This window comes from Coloeus monedula (genome assembly GCF_965178545.1).
Source record: "Coloeus monedula genome assembly, chromosome: 18".
Lineage (NCBI taxonomy): Eukaryota > Metazoa > Chordata > Aves > Passeriformes > Corvidae > Coloeus > Coloeus monedula.
Genome location: NC_138798.1, coordinates 9,933,830 through 9,946,250, shown reverse-complemented (window position 1 = coordinate 9,946,250; position 12,421 = coordinate 9,933,830). Strand labels below are relative to the sequence as shown.

The 12,421-nt window shown below is 39.1% G+C and overlaps 1 protein-coding gene across 2 annotated transcripts in view; it reads left to right on the top strand.

The window, feature by feature from the left end:
- SPECC1L (sperm antigen with calponin homology and coiled-coil domains 1 like) overlaps window positions 1-12,421 on the top strand; it is a 63,428-nt gene that overhangs the window by 17,050 nt on the left and 33,957 nt on the right. The window contains exons 3-5 of one of the 2 annotated variants that reach the window (XM_082293502.1): window positions 2,219-2,378; window positions 3,102-4,735; window positions 6,129-6,336. In XM_082293502.1, coding sequence (XP_082149628.1) covers window positions 2,219-2,378; window positions 3,102-4,735; window positions 6,129-6,336 — 2,002 coding nt within the window. Of the gene's footprint in view, window positions 1-2,218; window positions 2,379-3,101; window positions 4,736-6,128; window positions 6,337-12,421 lie in introns of those variants that run through there. The other variant, XM_082293503.1, reaches the window with a different exon arrangement.

The window sequence follows — 12,421 nt, the reverse complement described above, 5'->3', positions numbered from 1 at the left end:
TTTACTAATTGGCTTCAGTGGAGGCAGTGCCTTCCAACCTAGACCAGGAATAGTTTATGGGTAAGTCAGAAGAAGAATGGCTGTCTTAAATTCCTTTGTTCAGCAAGGACTGGAGATGACTAATGTCTGAAAGTGTGTATTTTACTTAGGTTTTTTTTTTCTTCAAGCTGAGTCACATCTTGACCTATTTGGCTTGATAACATGTATTTGTATGTGTCTAAAAGCTTAATCTAATTTCCCCACTCTTTCAGCAGGGTAAAAATGCTGACAGCTCATAGTCTGTTTGAACTCTCCCGTTTGCAGGGGGGTGGGCAGATCCAGGAGCAAAGCAGAAAATCACTGTTCTGTGCCTTTTTGTAATACCTTGGTTTAGGTAATAGTTCCACAGGGTTGTTTCCCTCCCCCTCTACCCCCATGCCCACAAAATTAGTTTCAATTAGGTACAAAATCTAATTAGATCACAGGACCAGGACTGTTGTACACCCGTAGTTTGTGCTCAGCCCATCCTCCCCACCTGACTTGGGTGGGCTTTATGGGTTTTGTAGCCCTCTGACCTGATTGCTTTCCTATTTGTATTTCCATTGCCTATGCCTGTTTGCATGCCTGTGTGACACGGCAAATCAAGGAGCTGGTTTGACTCCTGGGATGAAGAAGCCCTTGGAAAAGCCTTGTTTGCACAGCAAACAACAATGGCATTTTCACAGCAGAAAAGCCAGCTTTAGATGCACACCAGACTAGATCCTTGGAGTGATGTGTTCTCTTCCAGCCTTTTATAAACCTTTTTAGAATGCTACACTATTTCTGATATGGTTCAATAAAAGCATTCTTGTCCTAGAGGATTTTACCCTTACAAATAGATATTTCTATCTGTAAATTTTCTATATTTCTATCAATTGCATGCAGAGCAAATATGTTCTCCTCCCAAGCTCCCTTTTGTTTTGCAGCTGCTCTTTGTAAATGGCACAGATCCCATCCCTGCTCTTTCCACAATGTTGTGATCAGTGTTCCTAGCTGTTCCGGAATTGGCACTTGCAAAAAGAGACTGTAGAGAATAGTGTGACATGCAACTATTTTTTAAATTAAGCAAGTGTACCTTTTTTCTTAATGTATAGAATTGTAATGTCTGGCATATAGTTTTTAATGTGAATATGTGTGGGAGCTGGAAGTTACAAACTTGCAGACGTGATGTAAAGCAAGTGGTTAAGTCCTAAGCACTACCTTTTAGCTGGGATGTTGGAGGAGAGTTCAAATGTGTTATCCAGCTGAATAATTTAGTCGCTCAAGGAATGCTGCTAGCACAGCTGTTTTCTTTTAATTTCTTTTTTTGCCCATATAATGGGAAAAATGTTGAGCGTATTTTGATTTTCACCATTTGAAATATTGCATTTTAAAGAGTATAAAGTCTGCCAATTAATGCTTAAGAGCTTAGTATTTCCAGAGTTTGCTTTATTCTGAAAGATGTGTTCTCTGTTTGGAAGAATTCTCTAGTTGTTGAGAATCCTGTGCTTGCTGCCTTGTCACCTTCCAGGCAGATTTTGTGGCTAACAGTAGTTTCAGGAACAATCATACGAGGTTAGACAAAAAGTTCATCAAACAAATACCCCATTTCTGAGAGTTCCTAGTAAAGAGCATGAAAGCAAAGCAAGGATATATGGTGAGGGTGGCTTTCCCCCTGCTTCTGTCCTAGTTTCTAGTGATTTGTAGTTTAGTATTTTGAGCTAGAAATTGTATTTTGCTAATGTTGGATTGATTTTTGTTCTTCTTTGATTTGATGTTTTTGTTGTGAATTTGTCCACCAGAAAACATTTGATCATATTCAATTGAAGGATATTATACTAACTTCCTGGTATTTGGCGGCTTAATTATCTAAGAATTGCTTTCACTTTGATGCATAAGCAAACTTTCAGTCAAAATTGAGAAGTTTTATGCTATGATGTGTTACTGTGCTTTAACTGATTTTTTTTTTCCCCTTCTCCTTGGTACTTGAAACATTAAGAATTTTTTGGGGAGGGAGAGAAGACTCAGTTTCAATGGTCACTTGTATGTAAGGAGTTAAACTTTCATTTCAGTTTACCAACTCTGCACAGTGCATTGCACTTACACTTTTCAACATTCTTGCATGTACTTTTTAAACTGAGGGAATCTTTAACAGTAGAAATGTTGGCTATGCAGACTTCTGGGTCAGCTGCCTTAAAGCTGCTTCTTCCCTTTCTTTCAGACTAAGAGTAACGATGACCTCTTAGCAGGGATGGCTGGTGGTGGTGGAGTGACAATGACCAATGGTGTCAAGACCAAGAAGAACACTTGTGTATCAACAGCATCTCCAGCTCCAGGGACAACCATGAACAGTCTGGAAAACAAACCCAAAACTATTGCAGGTAAATGGATATATTGATTCTTAAAGGTGGAAGTTGGGGAGCTTTTTATTTTCATTTAATATATTGAGGATCCAGGCTGCCTACTGAAGTGCTCAGTAACACCACGGTCAAATCACACACCTTCTGAACTCTTTTCCTGTTTTTAATAATGTAATTGGTTCTTTGGAGGGTGTTCCTTTTAATTTTTTTTCAGTACTGACTATGCAACTATCATATAAAATGAAATAATAGAATTAATTTAGAGAATTGCAGATTTTTCTAAAATTGTCTGTTTAAAAAATCCATGCCATAAGCACTACATCTCTAAGATGGTGTGTTATAGTGAACATTTTGGACATTTTGTATTGCTTTATAGAAATAAAGTAAGAGGGCTTTCAGAAGCTGTTCAGAAAAGTGAAATCATTTAGTGTGTTATCGATATGGATTGAAATAGGTCTTGCTTTCCGTTGCTGTGTTTTGGATTCAGTAACGCTTGCAAAGCTGTAAAGCATCTGGAAATAAAGTAATAATAATCTGTCCTCATTTTTATGCAATGAGATGAAAATACAGAAAATAGAAAATGCTGAATGTTGGGTTAATGTTTACTTTCAGTGTTTTCTATGAAGTGTATTTACCAGTGTGATTCAGAAAATCAACCACTGTGATGCTGATACCAGGCACACAGCCTTCTGTGACAGGTACTGTATTTTAAATTCATGTTCCTAACTTTCAAAAAACATACAGGTACAAGTTCTACAACGAAGCGTAGCATTTCATCTGGAAATAAAGAGTCCAGCTCTTCTAGAGAGAGAATCCGGGATCGTTCTCGTTTGAGCCAGAGCAAGAAGCTGCCTCTGGCGGGCCAGGGGCCCAGTGACACGGTGCTGGCAAAGCGCTCCCGCAGCCGCACCAATCCGGAATCTGATATCCGGATGAGCAAGTCCAAGTCAGACAATCAGATCAGTGACAAAGCTGCACTGGAAGCAAAGGTGAACGATCTTCTGACATTAGCAAAAACTAAAGATGTGGAAATCTTGCATCTGAGAAATGAATTAAGGGACATGCGTGCTCAGCTGGGACTCAACGAAGATCATCTCGAGGGGGATGAAAAATCTGAAGAGAAAGAAGCCGTTGTTGTCCATCAGCCAACTGATGTAGAGTCTACACTGCTCCAGTTACAGGAGCAAAACACTGCCATCCGAGAAGAGCTCAACCAGCTGAAGAATGAGAATCGAATGTTAAAAGACAGACTAAATGCTTTGGGCTTTTCTTTGGAACAAAGGCTGGACAACTCTGAAAAGCTCTTTGGCTATCAGTCTTTGAGTCCAGAGATTACAGCTGGCAACCACAGCGATGGTGGGGGCACTCTGACATCTTCAGTGGAAGGTTCTGCTCCTGGATCAATGGAAGACTTACTAAGTCAGGATGAAAACACTCTCATGGACAACCAACACAGTAACTCCATGGATAATTTAGACAGTGAGTGCAGTGAAGTTTATCAGCCACTGACATCAAGCGATGATGCCTTAGATGCTCCATCATCTTCAGAATCTGAAGGAGTACCAAGCATAGAAAGATCTAGGAAGGGAAGCAGTGGCAATGCCAGTGAAGTATCCGTAGCTTGTCTGACAGAACGGATACATCAGATGGAAGAGAATCAACACAGTACAGCTGAAGAGCTCCAAGCCACGCTGCAAGAGCTTGCAGATTTGCAACAAATAACGCAAGAGCTGAACAGTGAGAATGAAAGACTTGGAGAGGAAAAAGTAATCCTGATGGAGTCTTTGTGTCAGCAAAGTGACAAGTTGGAACACTTCAGCCGTCAGATCGAGTATTTCCGGTCCCTTTTGGATGAACACCATATTTCCTATGTAATTGATGAAGACATGAAGAGTGGGCGCTACATGGAGTTGGAGCAGCGTTACATGGAGCTGGCAGAGAACGCTCGCTTTGAGCGGGAGCAGCTGCTGGGGGTTCAGCAGCACTTGAGCAACACTTTGAAGATGGCAGAGCAAGACAACAAGGAAGCTCAAGAAATGATAGGGGCATTAAAAGAACGGAATCACCACATGGAACGGATTATTGAGTCAGAGCAGAAAAGCAAAACAGCTCTGGCTTCTACCTTAGAGGAGTACAAAGCCACAGTAGCCAGTGACCAGATTGAGATGAACAGGCTGAAAGCTCAGCTAGAGCATGAAAAGCAGAAAGTGGCTGAGTTATATTCTATACACAACTCTGGAGATAAATCAGATATACAAGATCTTCTGGAGAGTGTCAGGCTGGATAAGGAAAAAGCAGAGACCTTGGCCAGTGGTCTGCAAGAAGAGCTGGCACACACCCGCAATGATGCCAATCGACTGCAAGATGCCCTTGCTAAGGTAGTGCTTAAAACACTGTTGCATTCTAACATCCCATGTACATGATGACCTATTGGCCTCTGTAGTTCTTTTAGAAGTAAAAGATTAATTGTGAGGTTAACTGGATTACGGTAATGTTAGGACTGGTTACTTCCTCTTTTGTTATGAAAAGGATGGCAGTATTTGAAAAAATTATATGGATACATTGAGCTACAGGGTAACTGTTGTGTTACTTTTTAAAAATATTTAAACTCCACAAATTATTTCTATGGCCAAACTTAAACAGTATTTAAGATACTGTACTAATGTAGTGCTTAAATTGCACACCTTCTGCAAGACTGATTAGGTTTTGGATGAACATGTTTACTTCCAGTTCTGTTTTGATTCAAATATTTCTAATTTATGCAGTAGATATGTCTAGTAAAAGCATTTACTGTAATTTAATATAAAAGCAAGAATCACACAATTTATTAAATAACTTTACATATGCATTTAAAGGTCTGTCTTCCTGAAGAGACAATTTATGCCAAATTTAATGTGTGAACTATGTATTAGCTGCAAATGAACATGTTGGTCATGATCACGAACCTGTTAGAATCAGCCTTAATTTGGGGTAAAAAAAATAAAATAATTTTAATAATTGAAGCTGGAGAGTGCTATTAAAATAAAAACCACTGAAACAGACTTAAAAGCAGGGTATTTTGTCTATTAAACTTGGTGCCTGCCTGCATTGCCCACCCCAAGCCACAACCTTATTTCTCTTGTTTTTCTGACACCTTATTTTTGCGGTTGGGTTAATGTTCCGGTGCCTCTGATCGTAGCCTGTTACTTACATTACAGTTTTATGAGGTAGGATAAAAAAGCCTCTTCCCCTGCTCCTGACAGGGAGAAGTCAACCACTTCTTCCCTTCCCTGTTTTTCTTTTTCAATTTAATAGTTTATCAGACTCTTCTGAGAACTGCCTCAACTCACTAATGCACCTCGCACACAAGTGTGAAACTTGCTTAAGGAAATCACTCATGACACAGGTCCAGCAAGCACTAAAATTGATGCAAAAGAGAGCAGGCTTTTTCTTTTTTGGCAAGAGAAAGGAAGGGTAAAGAGTTTTCCCCACCACCCTGTCCCTTTTCCATGGCAGCTGGATGTCAAATTGGATCAGCTGCTCATGAAACCTCAGCCATGGTACAACTGCTTCACTTGTATGCAGGGCACTGCTGTTAGAGTAGCCAGGAATGCTCATATACCCAGCCTGGGAAAAAAGTTTAACTTTGGCTTAGGAAAACAGTTGCACTAGAACATTGCGTAGTCAAAGGCTTACACTTCTATATTTTTCTGTTTGCAGAAATAGATTGTTAAATGTGGTAGTTACAAAACTGAAAGTATGTTTAATATGCAACTAAGATATATTCTTCAGGTTGAAGATGAATACCGAGTGTTCCAAGAAGAAGCCAAGAAACAAATTGAGGATCTCAATGTGACTCTAGAAAAACTTCGGGCAGAACTAGATGAAAAAGAGACTGAGAGGAGTGACATGAAAGAAACAATCTTTGAGTTGGAGGATGAAGTAGAGCAGCACCGTGCTGTGAAGCTTCATGACAATCTTATCATATCTGATTTGGAGAGTAAGTATTACGCATTTCTCTTGAGAGAAAGGATAATTTAAGAAAAGCTCAAGTAGAACACTGTAATTCTGAAAATATTTTCACTTGTCTTTTGTATGTCTGAATTCAAGTCAGACTGGGTTTTGCAGAATCTTTACACACTGGGGGAGAAAAAAATCAAGTCGGCTTAGCTATTCTAGACCCACTTGGTGTGGGAATACAAACCTGTGAATAGAGAAGAAATACGAAATCTGCTAATACTGTTTTCAAGTTGTTCTTCAAAGTAGAAAAACATTTAGTAGAAAACATGTTTACTGTGTACCTGTCTAGCTCTCTGTGCCTTAGTTCCCCCTCTGATCTTGAAGACCTGCTCAGACATTCCTACCACGGGCTGGAATTCTGCAATTAATCTCCATCTAAATAAGAACGTGGGCAACTCTACCCTGGCAAGCTGTATTTGCACAGTGCTACTTACAGAATTCAAATATCTGTTAGTCTTCCATGTTATTCAAAGATGAAACAAGATAGCAAAAAAACCAAAGCATGATTCCTTTTAACAGCAAGGGAAATATTCATAGAAAAGGTTCTAAATTGGTCTGCTATCAAGAGAAGTTAGTGTCTTAAGCAAGCTAAATTGGTTATTCAAGCTCAGTATCTTCAGACATGGCTGTGAGTGTTGTTTCCCTGAGCAACCCTTTATTATCTTGAAAGGCAATCACTGTTTCTCTTTACAAAATTGTTCTAAGGTTTTTCCCTTTCTGTGCTAAAAGACAGTCATTTTGTAGCAAAGACTCAAAAAGGTTGAACAGTTTTCTACTTGTTTTGTTTTGTCCATTAACTGAAATACACTCATACAGGGAACAGCACCATAGTCAAGTAGATATTTAGGTATCTGCCCAGCAATACCTGATTATGAGACAGCTCTGATTTTTAGACTCTTCTGCTTTGTGGGTACAAACTAGCTGTCAGATACTTAATTTCAAACGGTAAAAATTCAGGCGGACAAACCTCTGCCAGGGGAGAAATTCTCAACAAAAATTGCGACAGTCTTTGTTATTCATTGGTCTTGAAATAGTTTGGAAAATTCATCTGGACCAGCCAATGTCCTGACGTGATCTTTTCGGAGGAAGCAAGCTGTTATTTTAGTTACAGGCTGGAAGGAGAGTGGCATCTAGTGGCAGTAAGAAAGGATGGCACCCGAAAAATTATATCGACTTTAAAAAGTGTATTTTTTCTGACAACTTTAAAATGCTGTTTATTGTGGAGTCATAGTTAAACCTCTTACAGGGTTTTTTTGAGGCAGTCTCTAAGTACTGACAGCATAGAACATTGTGAAAAATCTGGGACTTAGAGGTAGTACATACAACATTTAAAAGATAGAATTCTAAACACAAAATGGAAAATTATAACTTAAAGGATTTACCAAAGACAGACTTTACACTTAGGAGAAAGATGCCTCATAGATGAGGTGGTGAGTGTTAATTCAGTTTAATGATTAATCAACACAAATAGTAATGTAGGAATGGAAAAACTCCAAGCACTGGTACTTAGGGCACACTTCATTGTGGGCTTTTCAAACACCAAAAAAAGGCACAAGGAACCTAGAACGGAACATTTTTCACAGTAATCCGCATATTGAACTGTCATATTTTAGCTGTTAATATGTCTGGCTGCAGAAACAGGGATCTCTTTGATGTGTGCAGTAGGATGCAAATTGCATTGATTAAAAACACACAGTATGTTCCTGACATCCATCCAGATGTGGTGAGAGCTGCAGTCACTGCAGCTGAGCTCGTTACTGGTGGGATGAGGAGTTTTAAGCATAGTGCTAAAAGGGCCTGGAGGGGAAACCTAATGAGGACCAGCTGAGGGCACTTGTTTGTCCAGCCTGGAGGAGACTGAAGGGAGACCTTGTTGTGGTCTTCAATCTTTGCTCTCTGTGACTGGTGACTTGAGGAAATGGCTGGAGCTAAATCAGGGGAGGTTTGGGCTGGATACCAGGAAAAGGTTCTTCACCCAGAGGGTGGTTGGGCACTGAACAGGCTCCCCAGGACAGTGGTCACAGCCCCAAGACTGACAGAGCTCAAGGAGTGTATGGACAATGCTCTCAGGCACAGGGTGGGTTGTTGGGGTGACCTGTGCAGGGCCAGGATTTGGACTCCGTGATCCTGATAGGTCCCTTCCAACTCAGGATATTCTATGATTCTATTTTATGTAAAAAGTCTAAGAAATATTAAAATAACCTGTATGTTTTATATCCTCCCTACTGTGCTGAGCTGGAACAGGCAGTGGGGAAGGCTGACACTGCACTAGATGGCGCGTTCCCTCTGGGTTTCACTTCTGACTCTCAAAAACTCAGTAGTCAGGTAGCCCAGCTGGCACATTAGTCATCCACAGTAACTAAGGGGGAAATAGAAACCTATTATTCTCCCAAGCAGTTAATAAGAGTTTGTGAGGAAATTTTTTCTGGAAGAGTTTGACTCCTGATGTGCAGAAACTGTGTATTTATAGGTTAGCTTACCACTTCTCAGAGGTTTCTTCTGAAGAACAAAAATAATCATTGCTTGTTCTCTTAGCACAGGGTGCATGTGCATGTAGGTTCTCCTAGTCTGTAACTATGTAAGTCAGTAAATTTTTAGGACAAGGGTAGGTGAGCTAGAAGGTGGATATATTTAATTTTCAGTGAATAGTTCTTTTATGGAGCTGACAGCGTTAGTTTTAATTCTGCTATATCTCATTTGAAAAGGATCTTGACAGCAGTTATGAAATGAAATGTTTACATTACCATATTTTGTTAGTACTTTTTCTTTTTTTTCTTTTTTCTTTTTTGTTTTTTTGCTAATGATGGTCCCTTAAAAAGTCAGCTTTCTTGCTGTATAGGTGTATTGTCTGACATGATGAGCTCAAAAGTAAGATTGATCTACGAGTTGCCTGAGCTTTGGTATTTGTACCCATTTCCTCTTCCTTACAGAAGGAAGCTGTATTTCTTAAACTATGCTGTGTATTTGTGATTGTGCTGGGATAGCTATTTCTACGCTAAAGAATCAAAATGCTCTCCCAGTAGAAGGCATGCCTGTGTTACCAGTACAAAAACTGTGAGTGTCCATTGTGGAATTGCCTGTGTCAGAATGACTTCATTTAGTGTCCTTTCCCAGGAATTGTCATGTCATTTTTTTCTGAAACTACTGCACGTATCTGAATATTGTTAGTATTTTTCCCTTATGTTTTCACCAGAAATGATTGAAATTAAACAACTGAACGTTGATACTCATTTTTATTTCAAAGTGATAAATTCTAACTGCTAGTTATAATTAGTAAAAATTGCAGATATAGAACATCATGATACCTTTTCCCTGGTAGCCTTACAAAATTCTTCCTCCCACCCCCAGCTCTAGTTGTAATGGTTTTCTTTACCATTTGTAGTCTGCACATCCCATAATTTTTTTTTCTGCCTATTAGGTAGAGGCAAGGCCTTGTCAAACTGTGGTTTAAATTAATATAATTTTGTGAAATGTAGATGTAATTGGATCATGCAGTAAAACACAAGCTTGCTGATTTGCCATTTTTGATTGTCCTATTCATTCATCAGAAGAGTCTCCTTGTTCTTCATTTACCCTAATGTGTAGTTACTTTTTCTTTTATCTCAGTCTTCTTTATTGTCTGTGATCCTTAAAAGAAGGCGACTGGATAATGCTAGAAGTACCTGTCCTACCATACTGAAAATTCAGGCATGTGGAGGTGGAAAGAGTTTGTGTGTGTTAGAGAAGAATGTGGAGTTTGTGGGGACGCAGAAAGGAAAGATGCCAAATGGCAACTTCTACGTATTTTGACTACTTGAATTTTCAGGCTGTAGTTGGTGGAAGAGGTGAAATCACTTCTATTAGTCATCATTTCTCACCGCATTTCAAATTCAATTGCAATTTGGTGGGCTGTTTTTTTTTTAATCTCCTTGATTAATTGAGGAGGAGAGAGAGCACTGTTTCCAACAGCTGCTGTAAACTGCTCTGTATTGTTTATGGTACCTGCAGCATATTCAGACCATTGTGTTTTACTTCAAAGCATAAATACACTAAAATGTAATGGTGCATTTCATAACTCACAGAAGCTCAAAACAGTGGCACTACATAAGCTTTAGCTGTGGGTGCATTTATGGTTTCTGGTTTGTAGTTATTTTTAGATAGCTTGCTTTTAGTACTACTGCAAATTTTGTTTTTAAAAACATTTTTTCTTTGAACTGTTTTAAAAGTGAAAATGAACATCAGCTTGATTTGTTCCAAAATGTATTTAAAGGGAAAGGGGGAGATGATGCCTTGAAGTGGCTACCTGAAAACAGAAGCTAAACAAGAATAAGAAAATAAAAGTAGCTTTTTATTTGAGGGCCTTCAAAGGTACACCTTGGGAGTGTAAAGCCTACGAGGGGCTCCACCCGAGATGGGTGCTGGGTCATGGGTTCTTCACACTTTTACAAGTTTGGTCCATTTGCATATCAGGGTTAATTCTCCAATTATAACTTCAGTTAATGATGTAATTACCCCAAGTTTGCCCCTCCTTTTCAAAGGCTTTTAGTTTACACATTTTGGGGACTGGGACAATCAAGGTGTCCTTGAAGAGCAAAGCTAGAGAGGCTTTGTTACGTCTGACCAGCACGAGAGAACAGTAGTTAACAGGCCACGTGAAACTTCAGAGTTACACACTAGGCAGTACAGGATTTGAAAAATATAAAAGTTAAAACCTAAGGCATCAGGGGGAGCAAGTTTTATAACTTTGACCTAAAGCTGGCTGCTTATTTCTGAATTTAGCTCAAACAAGTTGTGTATAAAGAGACAAGCTAAAAATTGGAGGGCTTTGCTTGAGTATCATGGTAGCATGAGATTTGAGTGGCCCACCCTGTAGGCTTATCTTCAAAGCTTAAAGATCAGCTGGGTGCAACTTGAAATGGGCAGTCTTACAAGGAGGAGATAAATACAGAAGTATCTGTCTAATGTTCCAACTTTTCCAAGTTTGAAAGGTTATCATGTTTTCAGGCCAGCTGAGGTTTATATGATTCTTGTAAAGAAATTAACTGTGCCTTAAAAAGTCCCTGTACTTGGTGCTGTTGAGGAAGGTTTTGTGTTTTGAATAGCCTAAATATATTAGGCATGTTCAGTCATGTTGTGGAAAGAGCATTCCTAATATACAGGAAAAATATTTGTTTCCAGCAGGTGTTAGGATAATTAACTTGAACAAAAAAAATGCATTTAGTCAGTTTCTTCATCATTTTTACAGTTTTTACGGTCACACGATACTATAGAAATAAAACATCCTAGAATCCAAGACTCAGTGAAGTGACACACCAATTAGAAATTTATGCTGTGTTCTTCTTCATTAGTTGCTTTGTTTTAAGAATGGAGTCATCAATCACATTGTCCTTGTGTATTGAATAAAGTCACAAATGAATAATAATTGCAGTAGCCAGTCTGTCAGACGCCACACAGGAGCTGCTGGTGATCGGGCTGTGAACCCTTTTGTGTTGCTGCTGACAGATTTAGGGGGACCATCTTTCTCATAACATGAGCTCACAGACTGTTTGGCCTTTTGCTGTAAATATAGTTTGCTTTGACCTCAAATAGTAGCTTGATAGACAAGAATGTCAGATTCTTGGGGACATGAGTTCAATTTTATCCCTGTGGAAGGCACTGCTGTGAGTGCTGTGTCAGCTGCTTTGTGGAGAAATTAAACTGTGAATCAAAAGGCTTCGTGTAGCTGCAGCTTATGTTTGAGGAGAGAAAACCCCCAGACATCCATGTTTTTAGGATCCTTTCATGTTAAATTACCTACCTTGTTTACTTGCTCTTTGTTATTGCTTTGTCATTTTAATATGGTGATTTGGGATTTGTATAAGAATTGACTTGCTTATGCTGCTCACCTTACCAGTCACAGAGAAATGTGTACCTATTAACACCCTCTGGCAAATTTATTCCTTCTCATACTGTGTTTCTTCAGATGTCTTTGGTTATAAAAATATCTTCTCTGAGTAAGTCTTCAAAAATATTTGCAGGTCTTTTCAGTTACTCATTTTTAGGTAAATTAATCCCTGACTAAGATCTTACAGGGAATTTAACTTTTT